The 25,026-nt window shown below is 31.4% G+C and overlaps 1 protein-coding gene across 1 annotated transcript in view; it reads right to left on the reverse strand.

Moving 5' to 3' along the window:
• Window positions 1-12,938: 12,938 nt before the first annotated feature.
• The window catches only part of LOC118188498 (uncharacterized), a 62,993-nt gene continuing 50,905 nt past the window's right edge, over window positions 12,939-25,026 (reverse strand). The window contains exons 5-7 of the mRNA XM_035358933.2: window positions 24,419-24,626; window positions 19,173-19,433; window positions 12,939-16,846 (exon numbers count right to left, since the gene is read on the reverse strand). Coding sequence (XP_035214824.1) covers window positions 16,379-16,846; window positions 19,173-19,433; window positions 24,419-24,626 — 937 coding nt within the window. The 3' untranslated portion in view covers window positions 12,939-16,378. The remainder of the gene's footprint in view (window positions 16,847-19,172; window positions 19,434-24,418; window positions 24,627-25,026) is intronic.

Below are 25,026 nucleotides of genomic sequence, written 5' to 3' on the forward strand. Positions count from 1 at the left end.
CTGTGCTCGAACTCTAACTGAAGATTTCAAAAATAACACATTTGTTAACTTTTGACTGAACTGGAAAAAAATAATTTAAAGGCATTTCAAATAAAGCTATTAAATTTTTATTGCCTTTCTGCACAACTATTTGTGAAAACAAGGAATTTCTTCCATGTCATATTTGAAAAACAAATAAAGAACTAAATTAATAGTGGATCCTAATTTACGGTTAAAACTAAGTGAAATAAGACTAAACATAAAGAAACTGATTTCCCTTAAATTTTGATAATTAAAATGGTAACTAATCTTTAATGAATTATTTTTATGTGTGCATATTTAATACAGATAGCCAACAGGTTGTGCAGATGGCAAAGTAATATTTCTATTGAGAAACTGAAAAATAATCATTGTGAAATGTAGTGGTGGTACTAAAGTTTTCCAATTTAGATTGTACATTTATTCAAAAGGTTCAGAACCGCTGATTTAGATTATTAAGATTATGGAAAAGCTCTTGAAGGCTAGCTGTCTAGGAAAAACCTGCCTTCGTGAAGAATTTTAAGGAGAATTTTGTAGGACTTCCATCCACATCGTGACATTTCTACACGGTTAATATACTACTCAGGATATTTATGTATTTGAAAATAATATCGATTGCTTCTCCATCTGTAAAAAAGAACTTTTTGCGTTGTTCCTAAAGAAGGAAGACCGGGCCTTTTTTCTTCCGAAACACCTTTCCTTTTTATTGGAAACTAACGGTAATTTAATTTTTGAACTGTTAATTTTCTGAGGCCATTAAAAGATGCATAGATCAAACGCTGATTAATCAAAAAGCTTATATTATTTCCTTTGCATTTAATCAAGTTGTAAAATAGCTGCTTTAATATAATATCCTTTATTCAAACTTTTATAAGATTACGTCTTAATTTTCGTTAGAAATTATACATCTCCATTTTACGCGTTTTTATTTCAATTTAATTATGTATGCCAATTTTGAATCTAATTGTTCTCCACCTGATTAATCTAATTTACCTAACCACCTAAAATAATGTTTCACGAAAAAAACTGCCGCCCTAAAAAATATGCCGCCAACTTCTGACCTCCCTCTCCGCCCCCCTCTAGCTGCGCCACTAACGTTAGATAAATTTGATTAGTATTGATAAATCATCAATGCCTTATTATAACATACGTTCAGATTAAGATTTTTAGCTCAAAGGAGCGTTAGCCCAGAAGGGGTATTAGTCTCGAAACTGCATTTTGCGACGGTTCAGCATAAACGATGTATCACTTTTTAAATTGTTGCCACCTAATATTATCGCCCTCTATTATATTTAAAAAATGAAATAATAAAGAATCTACGTGAATGTATTATGTATGTTTCTCGCATTGTGAAAAAACGGCGGTACCTAGAGGCATCAAATTTTAAATAACGTAATCCCCCAACCGAACATGGGCACCCGGAAGCCAGGGATAAATAGAAGGGCTAGCTCATTTCTTTGTTCGACTCCTCGCCGACGCGAGCCTAATGGGGAGACGTAACAGGCAATAATCTGACGTCACTGTGATGCCACCTGTCCTGATTTCCCGCGTTTAAAACAGTAGTTTCATTGAGCTGCGAGACGATTTTCTAGAGGTAACATATCCCAAATTAATTTTAATAATATATATATCTGTTTTCTAATAATGTATATATTTAAAATAATTTATATATATGTAATTTTAGTCAGTTCTTATTTTAAATTCTATATTGTAAAGTATCGTTTACGTAATATGGCTTTTTGCGCTGCAGTAACGTGCCGTAGCACTTACAGAAGTATGAAAGGATGAGATATTTTATTTCATGGGACCAAAGGATCCAAATGAGAGTTTGCTTTTGACAAAAGAATGGATACATAAATGTCAAAGAGAAGATTCTATTAATGTGAAGAGCGGAAAAATCTGCGAACATTTTCTATGCAGTGTTTATGAAGATGATATGAAAAATCGCTTGTTTGGATAGCCACAAAAAGAAACTGTTGAAATGGAATGCTGTGCCGAAAGTAAATTATGATGACAATAATAAATCGAAATTGATGATGACAATAATAAATCAAATTTTAATGATTTTGAAATAAAACTCGCAAATGAAAACGTAGATCATCTTGAATGTTTAAGGATAAACAAGAATGCATTGATAATTTGAAGAACAAAATAATATCCTTAGAAAATCGTATTAAATTGTATTAAAGTATTGAAAAATAGAGAAAAGAAAATTTTTAGAATGTTTGTTCAGCGACAAAGAAGGTGGACGACATCTAAACAGAAATTGGTATCAGAAATTAAAATCTCAAATAGCGAGATTTGGAGGGGGGGAGCACAAATCGGAGAATTTGGAAAAATGTCTAAAGCCTATTTTTATAAAGACGTAGATTAATGCATTACTGAAAAAGAAGAAAAAAATCAGGTGGACTAGTGAAAATAATTCACGTTGCATCGTCATAAGAGCTCTGTCATCTTAAAGCTATGAATTTTGGAAAGAAAAAAAATTAAGAAAAAAATTGGAATATCTTTACATAGTATTATCAAATTAAAGAAATGGTGTTTATTTTATTTTTTTAGTGTTTTCTAAATTTTAGTGTAGTCCAAGAATTCAAAGTAATATTCTTACTCTAAAGAAGGAAAGAGGCGAATATTTGTATTCTGTAGAAAAAATATGCGTTCTCAGTTTCGACGAAATGCATATAGATTGAAAACTCTGCTATGACTCTAAACTGAACTAAGTTGGTTCTTTTCAAAATGTGCTGCTTGTTTTAATCAGAGGTCTCATTTCGCGCTCTGCCTAAAATTACTGAGAAACCGCGTTTTAGATAGAGGATTTGTTTTAGAAGATGTAACTGTTTTAAATTTTGATATTATTAAAGAGGTTTTAAATAGAGATTGAGAAGAAATCAAATTGTGTCACAAACTAAAACCAAATTATTTAATGGTCAAAGGAAACGAGAGACAAAAAGTCGCTCCAGAGAAAACATTTTTTTCAAAACGTACCGCAAAAGGTATACTCTACTCCACAGGAAATCAGAAAGCATCTGACTTCTATGAGTTAATCGATAATATCTTCGGTATTATGAATAGTACCAAAATAATACCAACAAGAATAACAAGTATTTAACAAACTAATTTTGTTAAGTACTTGTTAAAGTTATTCTTATTGTATCCTTTGTAACTAATTATTGATTAGATTTTGTGCTAGATTAGCATTCTAGATAAAATATAATAGTACAAAACATCAAAGTAATTAGCATAAAAAGACCTGCTTCCTTTACTCACACTTTTGAAAAATTAAATAACTGTTTTAGGTACTCTGAATAAAGCTATTTTGTCAAAATTAAGGTAACAATCTTATATACATTTATTTAATTGTAATATAGATATAAGTATAAATTACAAAATTATTTAAAAAATATCTATTATATTGAATCGGAAGAGAATTATAACAATGTAAAATTTACAATTAGGCACAAATCAAACGTAGGTTAGCAGAAATGTTGCCATATATGTCATATATGTTTAAACCTATGTCAATGTAAAGTTGTTTTTTGAGTAAATTTAAATAGCTGCTATTATAGTTATCTTAGAAGCAGTATAAAAATTCTCTCAGTTAGCATGCAAATAAAGAAATGATTAGAAATAAACGTGCATTAAATAAAAAACCTGCAAATAAAAATAAAAAAAACTCACGGAACTTTATGTTAAAAGAGTAGCACATTTTATCTATTATTTTAAAATTGAGTAAGCATTATTAAATTTTTTAATGGTTCAGTCTAAAATGCATAAAGCAGTAACATTGCCTCTTCCAAATTATAGCTATCTTTCACACACAGCTCATTTTAAACGCTGGTTCAAAAACGCTAATTTCCAAGCTGTGAATTATATTGGCGCGCTCAGTGTCATCATGGCTACGTCATCACTTCTCACTTTCTGCTTCAGGGGGAAAAGCTCTATGAGCTAGCCCTTCTCTTCTAAGTCCTGCCGGAAGCGCGAATTTGGAATTTGTTTTACTGTCTATCTCATTTTTTGTAAAACTTTAATGAATTTTTTATTAAAAAAAATTTGACAATTTCAAAGCAAACAGTGGCAACACTCTGTGGGAAATAAAACATTTTTATCTCCAGCGTGCGAGACTGTCTATTGGAAATCCTAACGATATGCTGTTTTTAAATATTTTTAGCCTAAAGGCGCGTTAGTCCAAATTCTCTCGAAACGTGTATGTATGCAAGTGAAAAAAAAAAAAAAAAAAAAAAAGCCTCTTTGGGCGTAATATAAAATCTAAAATCTTTCAATTTTTTTTTTTTTTTTTTTTTTTTTAAATTCCATTTGCTCAGTCTGCATTGTTTGAGAGAGTATCTGCGCTTTGAGAGGAATAACTCGGAAAGTAACAAAAATAGTTAACAGATGGCAGCAGTGCAATTCAAGTTTAAAAGTTTGGTTTAAAGTTTCGAGGAAATTATTTTCAATAGATGGCAGCACTATCATTAAAATTACATCAATCATGGTTTATGACAGTATGTTCTTTTTATCTTCATGCAAATTTTCCATATTATTTGTTGATAAAATTATTTTTCATAGATGGCAGCACTGTTAAAATCGCATGCTTTCATTGAGTGGAAATTACATCTAATCGTCGGAGGCATTTGCCAAGTATAGGCGCTGGATTAATTAAATGAATTTATCTTCTCTTCGCGATTCCTGCGAGATGTTTCGCCGATGATTAACTGTATCCTAAATTACACAGGAACTCTACAACGAACAAAATGTTCGGCTTTAGAGAAATCGACGGAAAACTTAACTAAAAATATTGGATTTAAAGTGAATATTGAAAATTGCATTTTTCATTAAAAATAAAAAATTGGCAAAATTTAATTTTTTGTTAAGAATTGTCCCTCAAGCGAAAAAGTACAATGTATTTCGACAAATGAGAAATGGTAGAATTCGGTTTGTATTTTTTAAATTTTTATTACATTTTTGTTTTTCAAATGCATGTAATTCAATTATAGAAGTTAAGAATGAAATCCAATTAAAAATCTAAGTAGCCAGTTTGTTAACCATTAAGCACAGAACTAATAACATCAACAATTTACATCGCATATTTTAAATCTGTACAGAGTACAAGAATGATACAGGTTTAATCAGAGACAAATTGCATGAAAATCTTTGCAATAATTTTTAGATTTTATTCCATAAATATTTGAAAGAAAAGGATTCAAAGACTTTATTTTTCAATTTGAAAGAACCCTTACAAACTCGCTTTTTCTATTTTTGAATTAAACGGCAATTAATAGTTTATCTTCACGAGTCCTACTTTTGATTAAAATACTAGTATGTGTAAACATTGACTTTTATGGAGACTTTCTATACTTTTATTGTAAATCAATCATGTTCTTTATTGATTTATTTCCTGCTGTTATTTATGCATTTCTTATGCATAATGTTCATTTGAGTGTGCATCAATGCATTAATCTAAAAAGTAAAATAATGTTAAACAAAAAGAATTTCAAACTATATTTTATGCTCAGGAATTCTAAAAATTTCAGTCATTTTGCGATTTATTTTCTGCTTGACATGCATAAAAGAGGCAAGCTGAAAGGCCATGTATATTTATATTTCTCAGTTTTCTGTTTTTGTATGCATTTACATATCTCTTGTTCTACGAGAATAAGCAATAAAGAACGATTCTTTTATTTTGGCTTAAAATAAAACCCAACTACCTTGCAGAAAGATTTATTACTTCAGTACACATTCTTCTGACGGAAATTAACTATTTCAAAAATTTCACCTAGATTCTTATTATTGTGTGATAATTTTAAAATACTAATTTACATCGGTTTATTTTTATTAATGCATTTTTTTGTTTTTAAAGTACCAGCACGATTCAACGTACTAGCTTTTATCTAGAGAACTTTAAAAGAATATAAAAGAATTTATGAATATAATTAATTTGATTTTATAAAAATATAAATCTGAAAAACAACATAATTAAACTGACGGTTACTCTCCGAATTACGCCCCGTATTTTATAATTGCATTTTAATCAAAATAATTTCAATGTGCACCAGCCAACGCAAACTATTTCACAAAATTAGAATTTTAGGTAATGTTTGTTTTTATAAATAATTTTTCATTTAATAAAAAGTGAACTAATTATTTGAGAGAAAATGTCTGCATTTTAACAGAAAATTTTTTAATCTAAGAATATGCTGTAAACTGTAATTAACGTTCTTGAAGTATAGTATTCTTAGTCACGGAGTAAGGCAGTCTAAGAAGATTAGGTTATTAGTTTATCAAGTTTCAAGTTTAGGTTTTTTGAACATGACAAAGCCTACGAGTGCTATCTGCCTAGGAGGATGAATGTCTTCGAGGAGAAATTTCTAAGGGAAGCCGGATCATATTCATGTTACGCTTGGGGAAATCCATAAAAATCAGCCATACAGTCTAGAATCGAATCCAGGTCAAACTTCCAGCATTTAGCGGTTTTAACCACTCGGCAATTGGCGAGGCTTTAGTCTAAGAAGGGAAAAGGAAGATAATTTTCCTCTGGTTTTGCTGAATTTTTCACCTTTTATGTGATATTGTATTTCCTGGCCACTGTAATTGCCACTAGAGCCAGAAATGCAGCAATAATAAAATAATTCTTTAATTATGTGTTCAAACAGTAACGTATATATAAGTATTCAAGATTATATGAATTTATGTTTTCAAGCCTATGTGAATTTATGTATTGAATGTAAACTATGATATATAGGTACTTTACGTATCCAAGAGTTATTCTATATATATATATTTCTGTACATCGGAATTGCCTTTCCTTATTTATTTTTTATCTTTTTTACACCTTAATGTGTCAAAATAAGCGGACGTGTCGGGAAATTGAACAGAGAATTGAGACTAAGTTTTTGACATAGTTTATTTAATTCGTTAAAAATTTGTCGTGCACAGTTTCAATTGTCTGTTTCGGCGAAACGCGTGATGGAGTTAGCTTAGTTCGAATTCATTTTAAAAAATTTCCCTTGACGAGCCAAAATGAACTTCGAATTGGGCTAATTAATCAATTACCGCTTCTTAATTTTAATTTTTAATTTTAATTTTAATTTTTTATTTTATTTATTATTTATTTTTTATTTATTTTTTATTTTGTATTTATTATTTATTTTTTATTTTAACTCGATCAATTGATCAGTATTTTACTGTGTTTTAAATCTACTAAATTCGTTTAGCATATAGCTTACTATTTTTATTTTTACCTCGATCAATTGAATAGTTTTTTACTGTGTTTTAAATCTACTTTATTCGTTTAGCATATAGCTTAATATTTTTATTAATTTTACTTGTAAATATTCAAATGTTGTATATTTCTCCTTTTCACACATTTCATAGCTAATAAATATGCTTATGTTGAAGTTTTCACGGAGCCACAGTTTTGGGTAACTTTTTAGCGTGCGTACTAAAATTTATCTTCTAATTTCCTTAATTTTGCAGTACAATGCACAAAATTTTTGACCACATAGGTCTTTTTACGTTTGTTCTTACTACTTAACTTCAAATTATATATGAGAAAATAGGCTAGTTGCTGTAAAAATAATTGGCGACATCAAAACGAACGATTCTAGATCTGGTGCTCTTTCCCTAAATTCATCTGTTCTCCCGAATTCGAGATCCTTCTTTGTTATGTTATATATCTTCTGTATTACCTAAGATTAATCAATCATACTTTGGAGTACTTTTTGCGTGTACACTCTTGGTACAAAACAATTACGTCATTCTTTTCCTAGCTTCGCCACTGCTAAGATATTCCCTCTACTTTAAATTTTTTTCATTTCCTTTGGGTTTTGGGAACTTTTCACATTCCCTATATGATGCCGGATGAGAATTATTACAGTTGGCACAAACTGGGTTTTCAATTAATCCTTTTTGGGGGCATAATGCAGATTTATGTTCCCCGGCGCATTTTACACAACGGGGGGGGGGGGCTAAGAAACAGTTATCGGACGAGTGGTGACATTGCTGACAGTTATGACACTGGGGAATTAAATTCTTATTTACATACTTTACTATTTTAACTATGAAGAATGACATATGGGTTGCGGGGTAGATATTTTCAACATTAGGGGTGGATATTATCTGTACTTGAAAAAGTGGCATTAATTGCCTTATCCTGTTCCTAGTAACTTTATGAATCCTGAGTAACTTAGTTTAGTTCTAGTTCTTTAAGTTTAGAGAACTTTAGTTCCTGAGTAACTTTAGGAATTATATAGCCCTGTTCTGTGAGCATATCAACAATTTCACTCGTTTCCATATCTAAGGGCAAGCCCCGAATGACGACCTTAATTGGTCTTACATGCCGTTCATTAATCACGTAGTGCTCTATTTTGCTATACTGGGTTAAGATTACTGGGTTAAGATACTATTACTGGGTTAAGATTCCGGCAGAATTTTCAAAAACTCTCCGTTAATTCGTTCGTAAAATTTGGCCTTAGATTTATCAGCTAACTGCTTAAGATAAGGGTTAAATTTGCTGCCTTTCGGGGGTTTGACCATAACAGGTGGAACTGATTTTGGCTAAGGCGAGTTATTAGTTTGAGCATTTTCATTTAGAGTATCAAGGTTATTTTCAACTGAGTCCAACGGATTGAATTTATTTTTCGTTGTGATGTATTTGGAGGCATCTCGTGCACTATTACGTTTCTTAATTAGCTTTGCAGTATGGGAGGGTTTGACAAATCCATCACTGTCTCTAGCATTACATTCATCTGAATTAGCTGAGGATTCATGCAGTTTACGTTTAGTCTTAACGTTATTTTCTGGAGGTACATTATCATTAATAGTAGCAGGATTAACACAGTCAATATTACTTACTATCAGAAGGGTTAGCAGTAAATAACATTATTAAGATGTTCAATCAACTTTCAGAATTATTTTTTTGTTTTTGTTTTAATATAAAATTAAGTTATGCGAATTGTTTATTTATTCACTTATTTTGAATAATTTATCCCCGTTTGCGCTGCTATTGTACATTTGTTTATATTTTAGTGCTAGTATTTATTTGCGTAAGCCTCGTGGTATACTTTGTGGAACACAAAGAGTTAAAATTAGAGATAACAAACAAAAAAAAAAAAAAAAAAAAAAAAACATGTGGACCTTGCAAATTCACTATAATGTATATCTAGAAAGCTCGAATGTTCCATTATTAATGAATTTTTGATCTCGCAAAAGATTATTCATGATCGCATGCAAAATTCATGTTTGTTATATTTAAAAAATCTGATGTGGACACCAGATGGCTATTAAATACACATTTTTGCTGCATTTTATTTAAACTTATTTTGTATAATTGATCAAAATTAAACGATCTCTAAAGACAAGTTGAAAATGACACCAAAAATTACAAATTTTGAAATTCAATATCCCAGTCAATTTTTATCTTACGGGAGTAAAATTTCTTATAATTTTATTTTTTCATGACGAGTCTAAAAATTTCTCAGATATAAGTATAGGAACCGAGAGACTGCATTAAAAGTTAGATTTCGTTATTTGTTAAAAATAATTTCTTTTTAAAATTTGACATTGCCAAAACATAAATATTTTTGTCATTTAAAACAGTTCTGAAATTGGAAGCATATGACTACGATTAACTATTGCGAAAATAAAAGCCAGGTAAAGACTTTTAAGCTGGAAACGGGTGGATATATGTATTTTATATATATCTATATTAAAGTATATATACGTGTGATATATATATATATATTTAATATTAACGTTAAATGCTATATGTCCATACTGCTTCAACCTGCCTTTATAGCGCAGGACGGGTTTAAAAATGTTTTTTTAATTTTTAGCTTATTTTTATGTTCCTTTTTGTATTATAATGCGAGCTACACATATACATGTACGTACAGACGTCACGAAAAAAAAAAAAAAAAAAACCTTTTGAATCCGTGTTTAATCCATTTTACAATTCGTTTTGGAAAAAAGGGGCCTATTATTCTGTTCGTACGTACACACGTCACACAAACAATCGTCCAGTTGGATTCGACGAGGGTAAAAAAATATATCTCCGTTGAAATATGATACCCGAAATTTCTGGCGATTACAGTACTTCTTTACTTCATACAAGACAGTAAAAATCCAAAAATATTCACAGAGTATGGGATATTTTGGGGGGGGGGATTCTGAACTGTGCAGGACACTCCACTTAGATGCGGGATTGCCCCTCACTATCTGGGACGTTTGGTCACTTTAACGTAGGATCACTCGAGCTTCAAAAATGGTTCACAATAGCATATTATCTACGAAAGGAAAATGAACTGCGGGGTAATGTTCAATACTCCTATGAAAAACGAAATTGTGTCTTTAAATAGCGTTAGACGACCTGACATGCCTTTCGATCTCGAGCGACTGAGTGGAACAAAATATCGTAAATTTAAACATGTTTTTATTTTCTTTCTTTTAGCTTGCTCGGTTATTCGGCTGTTTCCCTTTGTATTCTTTCCAAACTTTATCTGGAACGTTCAAGTCTAAATTTAGCCTTCTTTAGTAGTTTTAAATTACTATACAGTCATTACTAGTAGAGAAATAGTTGCTAGTAAAGCATTTACGGCTTTACTAGTCAAATAAATAAACAGAGATTACACCTTCATTTTATGTTTTTATGGCTGTTTAAATTAAAATGTTTGGCATTTTTAATAGTTTTTATTTAGTTCGCTCGCAGTGCTTCACTGTGAGGGGAATTTTGTCATCGATTTTTAAATTTATACACAAGCTGTTAGTTGGTGACAATGCAATGCAGTGAAGCGATTATTTCAAAATTGGATTTATACTTTTTTGTTAACGGTTTTTGAGCTCATATCTTCGTGCCTATTTGGCGATTATGATTTTAAAATTTAAACGTCTTAAAATGTATCATGTATAAAGTTTAAAATTTTAGCAGATTATAAAACAGTTTTTTCGCGCTCTTTTAAAACAATAATAAAAGAAACATATTAATTAAGCGATTTTCTACATTTTCATCTTTTATAGCTTTCTTATAATTTATTGCTTTTGTTTTAATAATGGCTAAACATTTCATTATTGATCACGTGTAAATGAGAGTGAAAAAGTGAAAGCAAAATACAGTTTAAAAAAAAGAGTTTTTATAGAATAAGCTGCTATTTCAAATGGATATGCAAATTCATGCATTAAATGGAGAAAAATAGTTTATCACATAGTTTAATGGGATTAAAGATTAAATAATTCTATTTACAGAATTCATCTACAATTTTATATCGCAAATAATAAAACCGCAGGACGCCTAAGTAACGATACCTATTAATTTATACATTATCAAGTGTATAAGCCATTATATTTTTTAATTTACCATGGGCGCCCACGCTTTTATTATTCCCGATGTAAAATTGTAGATGAATTCTGTAAATAGAATTATTTAATCTGTTATACCCATTAAACTACGTAATAAATTATTTTTCTTTTTTTAGTGCTAAATTATCCTATTCATATTAAATAAAGGGTTATAATATAAAAACGTCTTTAATCGTATTTTATTTACATTATGTAATTTGGCTTTACATTACATATAGCCATTTATTATTGTTGCTTATTAGAAGAAAAATAAACTAAAATTTTAATCTAAATTGTAGTATGATATCATAATATAATATACTAGTGGCACTAGCTAATCACACTTTGCAAGAAGGGAATTTATGGTGTTACTTCGCTTTCTCCTTGGCATTAATTTATGTTTATGAAAGTTAAATGTTGCCTCATGTCAATAAATTCTTACTTAAAACTTTTCGGTCTTATTAGATCTCTTTCAAAACTTGCTTTACAATGAAATTAGAAAATAAATCCTTTAGCTTCCCGTCAAAACGCAAAATGCGACTAAATAAATTTTACCTGGGTTAGCTAAACTTATACAAGGTAGTTCCGAACAAACATTAAGATTTTGGATTTTATGTTAACAGCTTATCAAAACTAATAATATTGTATGCTGTTCCTGTGGCTTTTAAGCAGAGTATTTCGAAAAGTTACAATACAGTTAAATTGCTTACAATTTTTTTTTTTCCCCCCAGTTTAAAAGTGTATCTTGCGTCATACGCCCCATCAGCAACTGAGGGCAGGATAGCTGAATATTGATTTTCAAATCGCGAAGAAAGAAGAATTTTTGTGTTTTTCTCCCACGTCTAATGTAAATACGAGTGATTTCCCATAGAAAGTTCTCCATGAAGGCATCCCCGCCGGCAGATAGTGCTCGAGTTCTCTAACTTAATCAGATTATTCAATCTAATTCAGTAGCTGGAAAGGAAGCGGTTCTGCGCCAAGCGACACATTTTTGGGGGGACAGCATTTTTCGCTTGAAACATTATTTTATAGCCGTTACTCGCGTGGATCGTCGAGACAGGGTAAGAATAAGGAAATTCTGAATTGCCATATGGAATCAAATTGAGCAGGAAGGTATTTTTTATTCCATATTTTGTCGAAACTTTTGAGAGCTTTGAATCGAACTCCAAAACTTTGAAATACATTGTAACGACAGTGTGTAAGAATAATACTGCAATATCTTATTAGAAATAATTAAATCGATTACATTTCAAAAATAAAAACTACATCAGATTATAGCTTGGGTAGTTTTGTATCACTAAAGCAGAGATAAACGGATATTGGAAACATTAAATTTTCAATTTAATTAAGCTAATCATTCTGATAAAGTAGTCAGTCAACTAAATGCTACATTTCCGCAAGTAAAATATTATTTCCTATTACAACTTGAATATTTATAGTACATGATTTAAATTAATAAATTATGATTATTTTATCTCTATCTATAGTACTTGCTATGCAATCCTCACCTTGAATTTGATCCTATTATTCGTTGCTGGAGTTAAAATTAATTAAATTAGATTTATTATTCAAATGAAAGAAAATAGACATAATTCATTTTAAAATATTTATTGGTTACTGAAAACAATGTACAAAACATAACAAAAAATAAATGATGTATGTACAAATTATCAACTCAGCAAACAGAGACTAGTCAATATAAATACTTAACAGGAATTGCTTCAACTTTAAGGCATATTTTATACACAATATTTTACATTTCTGAGATTCTGTAAAAAATTCTTTAAATCCCATTATGTCCGCTAAATAGTAAATTCACTACAAAGCATAACGATTCTACTCAATGCAATTTTCTTAAACAGCAGGCTTAGTAAAGAATTTGAAATTAGCACATTTTTTGTTCACTTAAAAACCTAAAATTTGCTTATAGTACTTCTTGTTAAGCTCGTTTCTAAATCAGCTCTTGCACTGAATTCACTTTATCTGTTGTGAAAACTGAGTAACTTTAAATTCTTAAAAATTATATCACATTTTAGGCTTATTTGTGTACTATATTACAGAGTTCATAAGAAGTTTCACCTCAGATATAAACTTGTCTGTACAGTCTATATTTAATCAAAATTATGAAAACTAGACAGTAAACATGCCTCGAGATTTATTTTTTTTCGGAAATAATAAAATTTCAATTAAAAAATAACCTTTGATATGTCAGTGCTTGAACTGAAAATGCTAGTCGTAGGCAGAAAGCAGTCAAGGATTTTAATTTCTAAAAACATAAAATATCAGTTCAAAAGCAATAATATTTGTGAAAATATTAAAAGTTTAGCAGCATTGTATTTGAATTCTAAAATAACTTTTAAAATTAGGAATACTACAGTATTTTTTCCATTTAATTCAAAGGAAATTCTAATATGTATATGGTTAAAGTTACTCTTTCCAAAGTTTAGTTGAGCACACAGACTTTTTTAAAATTTCTTTTTTCATTTTATAATTCGAGTACGTAAACTCCCCTCAACAGAGAAATTTTTAAGCCATACAGTCATGAATTCATCTTTTTTTTACATTTAAATATGTTGCAAATATGAACAGCTGATGTATCTCAATAACTATTTAGTCTGATCTATATTCGGGAAGAAATCTTTGAAATAAAAAATGACAATTTATTCAATACTGAATTTTAAGAAAAAAAAAAGGCAATCATATGCAATCTATATAGACAATTATATACAATCTCGTTAAATATCCAGTTTATATTCAGTATGCATAAAATTGCTCCAAGATAAAAATTCCAGAAAATAAACAGATGGATTGTATAATTATTTCCTTTATCTGAATTATAATCTAGTCTTTTTTAATTATTGCTTATTAAAAGAAAGTAAAGTTCAAACTTCGTTATACTTTCAATATGAACTTCTAGACCTAATCATACTGAATCTCCATTTTTAGTTCTGTGAAATGAAACCATACGTCTCCTAAATTAGGCAGAAATCCCTAATCCCTTAGAAACTTTTGCATAAATCTCCAAGCATTGCAATTAAGTTTGCATTTCACAATACTCTGATGGCATGCTCCCCACAGCAAAGAAATTCAGTGAACGTCCTATTTATGTCAAAAAGCCTCGACTTTAAATAGGACTACTGAGGATATTCTAAGAATCTTAATTCTTCAGGTGGCCTGAAGACTTCATAATTTAACATACTGAGTGCGTTTTGTTTAAGTTTATAACAAAATTAGAGTAGGGATAGAGGAATGTGCGAAGATGTCCTAAAGCTGTTGATTCTCAGATGTCTTGAGTGTTTGGCCATTTAACATCACGAGAAAAGTTTGTTCTGCATTTTCTGCAGGACTTCCGTCATCAGGTGTTCTGAAGTTCTTTACTTTTAGTTCTAGCGATTTAGGTTTTTGAATTTGCTCGAGGATGCTCTAGCGGTATTAAAATATGACATTACGCATGCAGCAGAATGTATTAGGAAGCTATTCCGGGATGGCTCTGCAGATGGTATGTAGATCTTTAAACCATTGCAATATCTCGTACAACGTCGAAGAGGTTTTTATGGGGATGTATTGAGAAGCGACATTAAGCATTCGAGAGAATATGCTTGATAAATTAGCGGGATGTTCCAGCATGTCCTGAGAATGTAATATGATCCCGTGAACCTCTCTAGGATTGCCTGGGGAAATATATTTGCTATGTGGGACATAACTTCATTTCTTATTTTAAATTTCTGGTTATATATTTTTTATTCAAGTAAAAAAACAAAATGGTTATATAGCATTTCCTATAAGGAATTTATGCTATGTTAGATGCAGTGTAAATACAGTAATCTAAATTTAATTTCAAAGAAATAAGAGTATAAGAATACATTTTATGGAAAATCATGCATGGATTTCAAAAGGTGCGATTTTGAGTTAAAAGAAACTTCTGGAAACTAATTAATTGTGTCAGATAACAGATTGAAGTAACTTTTTTCCCAAGATCGCAGTAATTGTTTCCCCCAGATCTAATTTTCAGTCATTAATTTCTTATAGTTAATGACTGTCTTATGTTTTATGTCCCTTTTATAACTCAAATACTCTACAGCTCCGAAATTTTTATCTTTCCACAGGTCTAGCGAATACTAATAGGCGTTGTAATAAAACTTACTTACTTTGTACATATCGTAGCACAAACATACATTTTTCTTTCAAGCTAAAAACACAGAGATAAAATGGTGTATCATTTGCATGAAAAACTTCAGTATTAATATCAAATAAGTTATATGAGTGATTAAGACTTTGCTTTCTAGTCACTTAAAAAATATAACATAATAATTTTCTTGTTTCCCTTAATGATTGATCGGATTCCAAATTTTGTGAATTTACTAGCACATTTTTTAAGTATTCTTGCGATTGTTTCGGATCTATGATTTTCTTCTTAACTGAGGTAAGAAAGCTAATTACTAAGCTGTTAAAAATTTAGACTTTTTTTTTATCAGTCGTAGGAAGCAGACATCATGAAGCATTCACCTAGATACCATTTTTTTGTTAGTCTGAGTCATGTTTTAATTATTTATTTCATAATCCAGAACCTAATTGACAAACACGAAAGAGAAGCGAAATTATACCAAATTTGTGTTAGTTTCTAAATCTAAAAATTATCTGTATTTTAGGCAATACAAACCAACAATTATTAAACTTAAAGCTGAGAACTCAATTTAGTTACGAAAAAATATTTTACCCAAGGTATTTTCTAAATAGATCTGCAATAAATATTTAGCAAGATTATTTTAACTATTTTTACTCTAAAAGAATCGTTAAATGATTAATAGAATATGCTATTTCATTTCTCCATAATTTCGTCAATGACAGTGCTGTATTCCGAAGTAAAATAGATATCAAGAATCAATCTTTTGACAAGTTTCAAGACAGCAGGGATCTTCAATAGATACTCTTACGTCCCGAAGTTGTACTCATACATCCTATTAAATTAAAAATATATATATTTTAAACTCTCTGATGTTAAATATTAAAATCTTGTTAACTTCATATGGATTTAATGATTTTTAGGACTGCTTTTCGAAACCTGCTCCGCAGAGTATCTTGAAGACGTTGGTAACGTTTGTAAATTGTAATAACCAACTCCAGTTCCTGAATTCCCAGATTTTGGCATAAATGATCTAAAGTTATGTAGTCCTAAATTATCCAACAAAATCTTGCTTGAACCTCTGTTGCTGTGATTCGGGTAAACTATAGGTCTGAAGTTGGTATTTTCGGCTTCCTGTTGCTTTTGGATAATGAGAGCGTATGCTTTGGTTTTCTTTACCGATGGAACGTTTGGTTGAGAACGTTCATAGTTGGTACTCAAGCGAGTTCCAACATTTTTATACTGTGTACTGTACAGGTGGTTTGGATCCGCATTTTTCTTCTTAGCTTTGGCGCTATAGGAGCTGAAGTCGACAACACCACTATATTCTGGGATTGGTAACAACTTACCGTAGCTGGATGGTTGAAATCCTTTAACCTGTAGAATGGAACAAGAAAATGCATATAATTGACATTCACGAAAAGTGATAAAAATTATTATATTAGGTAATTTGCACAATATTAGAGTTTTGCATACATACATCATTACTTACTTTCTTTTCTGCAGCATTTCTTCAATGAAATTTATTATTCGAGAATTATTTAATATAAAATTGTTAATGTTTTCACTACAAACGTTTTATCGTTAATTCGAATCATATAAAGATAAGGCTAGTCTTATTCGAATGGTAACTCCTTCATAAACTCACTTTCTTTCATTCTTCACCCTTTCATTTTTTCATCTCTTCTTTAAACAATTCATTAATTACACGTAGAGATCATAATCAGATGATATTTCTTTACAATAATGTATTTTCCTTCGACCTTTATTCTTACCGTTAGTTCTGGTAAGAATTTCAAAGCAACTATTGTCGCTCAGTAGGTATGTTAATCATGTTAGGCTATTCGAAGGTAAGATACGGATATATTTTACTTTAGTGCTTTTTCTGAATGGGGCACATTTAAGATTCATAGGCTCATGTGCCTTATCGAAAACTTAGAGTAGTAATAGAAAGGTATAGACCTTTGATTCTTTGCACTAGTATACTCACATGAAGATTTGATTAGAAGTAAGCAAATTTTAGTTAGAATTCTGCTGCCAGTGGTACTTAGGCTCATGTCGTGCACCCATCTATAGTAATTCATAAGGTCTATTTATATGGCTGGAGCCAGAATTTGAAATATAAGGACAGTTAAGAGAACATTTAATAGAAGCGAGTTATATGAATAGTTGAAAAAAATGATGTATCGTCTCAGAGAATGTTACGAACACTCAGTGATCATAATCAAAATAGTGCAGGACTGCAGGGTCTAATGCAGAAGCAATTGTGATGTTGCTGAAATGTAAATAACAGTCGGTAATCATCATCGATTCGATGTAAATCATCATCGAATTCAATCCTCTAACTTTTTTTAGGGATATTTTTAGTAAAGATAATTTTGCAATAAAAACTGAACCACTAAACATTTCGAATACTCTAATTTTTATCAAATTCTGCTTAACTTTACCACTGTAAGACATGAGACAAAAGTTTGCAGACCTATATAGGTATGCCGCCAGAAAATTTAGCCATTGCTGAATTTCGTTTTCATCACGTTTTCGTTTGGTTTCAACTTCATCGATTTGGAAGCACTTCGTAAGAGGAATCTTTTCAGATTTAGAAAAACGTGATAATCTGTTCACGTAAGTCTAGGCTGCATGGAGTATGATCCAATTGCTATCAACCAGAAGATTCCCCTAAAGCTTGTGTTTGAGCAACTGTATGAGACCTCGCATTATCGTAAAGCAACAGAATTCTGGAAGACAGTATGTCGCGGCATTTATTTTGAATTGCGAGGCGGAGTATCCTCATAATCTGATAATATACAACTGCGTTCATTGTTCCCCTTCCGGCATGAAATTCATAAAAAGGATCGCAACTGATGCAAATTAAAATTATCTTAAAATTGCTAGTTGAGATTGTCTTTTTCATTCTTCTGTGATCAGAAACATATCGTTAATCCAAAGACTGCTGCTTGGATTCAAACGCCACGTTTGAAACCCATGTCAGTCGTTGCTAAACAGCGCATCACCTTCCTCATAGCATCGGATCAAATATGCTAAAACTCTGATTAATCTCTTCGCTTTGTGTCCCTTGGGAAGGACTTCCAGATACCACGAGAGGGCAACTTCTTGCATCTTAACATTTAAGACATTGCGAATTTCACGATCATTCATAGCACTTCAAAACTGGAGATAAATCTCTGCCTGAGTCACATTTCTTGCTGCTAGGAAGCGAATAACGGGCTTTATTCACAAAGTAGTCTTCTCTTTCTTCTTAAACGACTCCGTGACACGATACAGGCGCATTTAAGTCGATATTATTCAAAATTATGTCTGTATGTAAAAGATACAATCTTTGAATTTAATATTTTGCTCGTCGTCCTGTAAAAATTTGTTATATAGAAATTTTTCCTAATGGAAAAGCCTTTAAAAATAGCTATTTTGTATTATATTAGGGCCTTATATTATATTGCATCTTATATATATTACCTTATATTATACTGTAGTTATATTAGATATATTAGCTTATATTATTTTATATATATCTAATATATAATATAGCTTATATTATATATTAGATATATTAGCTTATTTTATCTTGTATTATATATATTATCTTATACTATATTGTATCTTGTATTATAATTTTAGGAATCAAAGAATTTTATTGATAAATTGAGTTAATAATTATGGATTTAAACAACAATGTTTATTCTCTTACCTTAACAGGAACTACCTTTTGTTGCGTTGTAACATCATAGAAAGATTCTCCTTGAGCTCCATATGAGGACTGCTTCTCGTATACTGGAGTCTGTATATATTTTACTTGACCGGTATATCCAGGGAGGACTCCATGAGGACCACCGTAGATCAGAGGTGACACTGGTGAAAATTTCTCACCTTGAGCTTGTTCATAACTAGATGAATCCTTTTGGGCATAGGGAGAAACTTCGGGTGATCCTAATTCAGGTATAAACGCTACCTGTTCATTAAAAAATTACTTAAGCAAAGATAATTATCATTCAATATATAAGTCTTTGATGATAGCATCTAAATTGAACAGTAAAAATGGATATCCAAAAGTATCGGAAAACTGTGATTTCAGCCATAAAATAATTAAAATTTAGTTACTTTTCTATAGATCTTACGATGCCTTCTGATTATCTGCACTCCTGCCGAAAAGTTGTGAACTCGTTGGCGACTGTCTAGAGGAACGGAGTTCTTTCCATCACAAGGTACTTTTTGATGAGATTTCGAAATGTTTCGCCAAGCTAATGCACCAAACACAAAGTCATTTTAAAAATGGCGGAAAACTAGGGATTCCATAAAAGAGCAATCAGTCAATAAAATTATTGCCAAAAAACGCCGGAAACGCCAATGATAAAACAGTTAAATTTTTCAAGAAATATTTTTGTAATTTTTGTACACTACACGTCTCTACGTGTATTCAGCGATCTGTTCTCGCTTAAAAAAAATCAGAGAACTACAGAAACTTAGCCATATCTTGATTTTTTACGTACTTATTTTGGCGACACAGTGCGTCTTCATGAACACTTTTTCTGCACTTTTCTGTGGGGATGCAAATAACCAGAAAGTACCGTTCTTAATTTTGTAGATCACAGACTTTTAATAGAAACTCATATCTGCGAAAATTAAATAAAATTCCTTAAACAAACTTGCGCTACCCTAATCGTATAGTAATTAGAGATACTGGTTGCCGTATTTTTGAGCCTGACTTCAAATCCTGCAAAAATTTTATTGTAAGTGTATAGAGTATAGGGTAAATTTGATTGTAAAATTGTAAGTGGTGGCTTTTGCGGAACAGAAGCAGGTTAAAGACATGACGACTAAAAAGTAGTCCTATCGAGAGAATTGGTGGCACAGAGTTGGACCTGTTGAATCCGCCTACCCCGGGCTTTCTTTCAGAATTTGAGGGAAAATTACCTATTTTGAGTTTTAATTTACTGTTGAAATAAAATCCTGGAACTACCATGAATGCCGTTGGGAATTTTTCTATACCTTGATGAAACCATTTCTTACGGTCATTTTCATTATTTCAGCAAAGGGAAACAGATGTTTTTTGTTATTACAGTCGTTTAAAAATATCCATGCCGCCCTAACCGGTATAGTGGTTAACGTAGCTGACTGGCGTGCCGAAGGGCCGGGGTTCGAATCTCGGAGAAGGCATGGATGTTTTTAAATGTATAGTGTTGGTGCGGCACGGCGGCGCTCTGAATATGCGGCGAGCCGAAAGTCCTCTCGTGTGGTTTGTGGAAGGGGGAGTGGGGTGAAAGACCCTCGGACCCGTCCTTCCCGGGGTACTCTTCATCAAAAGTGGGGGCGGAGCTAAATCGCACTGTCACCTGAATAACTCAAGATTATTGCCAACGGCAGGCGTAGTCTAGCGCTCCTTGCCACGAAGAATTTCGTGGGCTTGGCAAGAAAAATGAGCATAAGCAACAACAATTAATGAAACAATACGTAGAGAATATGATTGTTGGAAGAGTGATCGGAGACAACTCTGCTCTTACAAAAAATACACTGTTCTATAGTAGACAAATATAGTTATATGCAAATGAGGCGAATAACAAGGAAAAATAATAGTATTTCTACAGCGGATGAAAATATTATAGTTATTTATTGGAAAAGTTTTCTCGTTCTCTATACTACTTCGAGTGATGCTATAGTCGTTGAATCGTGAAGAAAAATGAAAAAGCATAGTATTTAATTATTGTTAAACAATATCTTGCGCAATTTGAGAGCTACTAAAAAGAGAAAATTTTTAATTAATACAAACTTTATAAGTAATGCGCTTTTATAAATGCTTTATAGTATCAGTTATTAATCATCGTACATTCATTTCTTATCATACCAATTGGCAGGAAAAAAAAACAAATGGAAGACAGTGTAAAATTTAAAATCATGCAAAAAAGAAACTTACTTTGGCGTAGGTTTTGAATAAAATTTTATCGATTTCAAGGACGATCAGACATAACTTTCTCTTCTTTAGGAGCAAAAATTTATTTTGTCCCTGAAGAAGAGGGAACAAATTTAGGAGCAAGATCTGTATTGCTCCTGCAGAAGAGAAACCTGAGTCTGATCATTCTCGAAATCTATAGAACTTTATTTAAAATCCTAGTCAAAAAACGTTTTTTTATTTATTTATTTTTTTTTTTTTTTTTTTTTTTTTTTTTTTTTTAGTCCAAAGGGATTTGGATCCCGAAGGACTATTAGTTTCGTTTTGGCATTTTGCGTCGGACTCATAAATGTCGGTTCACTTTTCAAACTGTTGCCACAAAATGTTAGAGTCCTGCATTATATTTGAAGAAATTAAATAATGAAAAATCTGCATAAATGTATGTATATTTCTCGTATTGTGATAAAACAACGGTACATAGAGTCATCGAATTTTGAATAACGTAATCCTCCAACGAATATGAGCATGTGGAAGACCAAATTTGAAATTTGAAATTTGTTTTATGATCGATTTCCTATTTTTTAAAACTTTGACGAATTTTTGATTAACAAACTCAAGGATTTGAAAGCGAGCAATGGCAACGTTGTGCAGAAAAAACATTTTTATCTCCAGCGCGTGAGTCTCTGTATCGGAAATTCTAAACATATGCTCGTTTTAAAACTATTTTGCGATATTGCTGTTGCACTGGATCTTATGGTTTAAGTGCGAGGAACATGATATTTAATAAAGAAAGGTAACACACAAAATGTTAAAAAACGCCCCTTTGGACGTAATTTAAAATCTGAAACATTTCAGATTTTGTTTTTAGTCCAAAGGGATTTCAGTCCCGAAGGACTGTTGCTTTCGTTTTGGCATTTTGCGTCGGACTCATAAACGTCGGTTCACTTTTCAAACTGTTGCCACAAAATGTTAGAGTCCTGCATTATATTTGAAGAAATTAAATAATGAAAAATCTGCATAAATGATTGTCTATTTCTCGCATTGTGATAAAACAATGGTACATAGAGCCATCCAATTTTGAATGACGAAATCCTACTGTGAATATGGGCATTTGAAATCCCAAATTTGGAATTTGTTTTAGATTTTATATTTTGTAAAACTTTAACGAATTTTTGATTTACAAACTCAATGCTTTAAATGCGAGAAATGGCAACGTTATATAGAAAAAAAAATACTTTTATCTCCAGCTCGCGAGACTGTGTATATCGGAAATTCTAAAGATATGCTTAATTTAACATTATTTTGCGATATTGCTCTTGAACTGAATTTTATGGTTTAAGTGCAAAGAACATGATATTTAATAAATAAAGGTAACACTCAAAACGTTAAAAAAACGCCCCTTTGGACGTAATTTAAAATCTGAAAAATTTCAGTTTTTTTTTTTTTTTTTTTTTTTTTTGTTTAATTTTAAATTATCATGCATTTTACCAAAGCAATTTTTTGTCTTAATTTTAAATACATTATATCGTTTAAAGAAATAAAATAAGATACGTTAAAAATCGCGTGTATGATTTATATGGTTGTTGTGTTGCATGTGCGAGACCGTGATCTTAAGCTAACAGGGACAGTGACGCATTGTAAGAATTTTATTTATAAAAGGAAATTAAACTTAAGTAGGTTTGTTATTAAATGAAAATTCACTGCAGTGAATATTGTACAAGACGTACATAAGTGAATGAATGTATTGGAAAATTTAAGACCAGGTTCACTAGTGCGGAGGATTCTTCTCGCCATATTGCGGCTGTGGTGAGCATGATGGTGAAAAACTGAAACAGTACTTTTAAGAAAGGGAGTGCCATGTGGGTGCTATCATGCTCTAAGACATTAACTGACTAGTGCTGCTTTGCGAGAAGACAACGAGGTTCATTCGCCCGTGCTTGAATAATTGTGCTCATCAGAAACAATTCATTTGTTGCGGTGTTGCACTGTGTAAATGTGTAAGGTATTTTTGGTCTCTTAGGGTGCCTTTGTGGTGTAACTAAAAAGCACGTCCAGGTAACAGTCGGAAGATCCTGAGTTCGAATGTCAGAGAGGGCACTGCACATTTTTCAAGTCTTCTATTCCGAAATAAAATGCAAAATGGTCTCTACAGTGGCTCCTGAACTAAAAGATGGTTGACGATATTCCGTCACTTCTAGTACTTCGCGGTTGGTCCTCCTGCCGCCATTAGCAGGTTGAGAATGGAAGGTATTTCCTCCTTCCTGTAGCCTGTTACTTTAAAATACGAACTTTCATATTTTTTCCGCTTCCTAATTTCACTCGTAACCATAGAAACAACAGTTTCGGAGAAAACAAGCGACTCGCTTAATTTTTTCACCTACTTCATTTCTGTTTAGCGTATTTCGCTTCATGAAAAGCAGGCGAATAAAGTTTGATTTCAAATGCAGTCTTAAATGACGCGGAGGAAATAAATGTTGTGCGGTGATGACGACACGAGTTACGCATTGCAAATGAAGCGGGGCTGGGAATGGCGCTGAAGTGTCTGTTTTAAAATAACATATTATAACTGCGTACCTTCGTGGTGTAATTGAAAAACAAGTCAATCTAGCAATCGGAAAGCTTAGAGTTCGAATCCAGGAGACTAAATTTCACATTTTTCATGTATCTTGCTGCGAAAAAAGTGCTAACGGTCTCTGCAAGTGTATTGAGCTAGACAGAGATGATGTTGAACGTCGATATAGTAGTTATTTTAGTGCTTCGAATAATTATTCTACAAACAAAGAATTTCCGATTTTTATCTTATAAATAGCAAGCATTTTCTTTAAAAGGAAAAAAAAAAAAAAAGATTTTTCAATTATTTTTGCTTTGATTCTTTTTCTTATATTTTATGTCATCCTTTTGTACATCTATTTCAGGTTTAATTTTGCTTAACATATAATTTTAGATTATTAGCATATAATTTTAGATTATGCCATTAATACATAATGTGATGTTGCTTTTTCGAGCACGTAAAGAAAAATCAAGGTATCCGTCATATCTTATTAGCTTACCTTTTGATTTGCGAAATGATTCCCACTATAAGCAGAGGGTCCACTGATCTGATGTAAAATTCCATAAGGATTATGAATAATTCCCAAGGATTTTCCTAATTTGTCATCGCCTTTTTCCTCGTCGTAAGTTGTTACGTAGTGAAACGCGGGTTTAGCGTCACCTGCATATTTAGGAGTTCCATCGATCAGTTCGCCTCCGTGAGTGCGGCTAAACATAAAACATAACATTATATAACAATCTCATATATACAAGATAGTAGTAAATTAATGGTTTCTCAAGTTTAATCATTTTTAATTTAAGGTAAGTTAAACATAAAAGTAATCTAATTCGACAATTCATAACTATGTTTTACTGATACTTAAAATTCCAAGATAAAGTTGTAAATTATCTATCAAACAAATATAAGTCTGCGCTAAATTTCAAACATAAAGAAATCAAATAAAGTCTTGAAATTCTGGCTTCCAGTATCATAAATGAATCTGTAGATTAGAGATTGCGATTCAGTGTCAGAAGCATATCTTAAAGCTTCACAATTTTCCCATATAAATACGGAAAACATCTTCGCAGCTATCTAAGTTATTATGTCATTGCATAGAACTATTTATTA

This window comes from Stegodyphus dumicola, chromosome 7 (genome assembly GCF_044657685.1).
Source record: "Stegodyphus dumicola isolate Sdum_Otavi_A_Nest chromosome 7, ASM4465768v1".
Lineage (NCBI taxonomy): Eukaryota > Metazoa > Arthropoda > Arachnida > Araneae > Eresidae > Stegodyphus > Stegodyphus dumicola.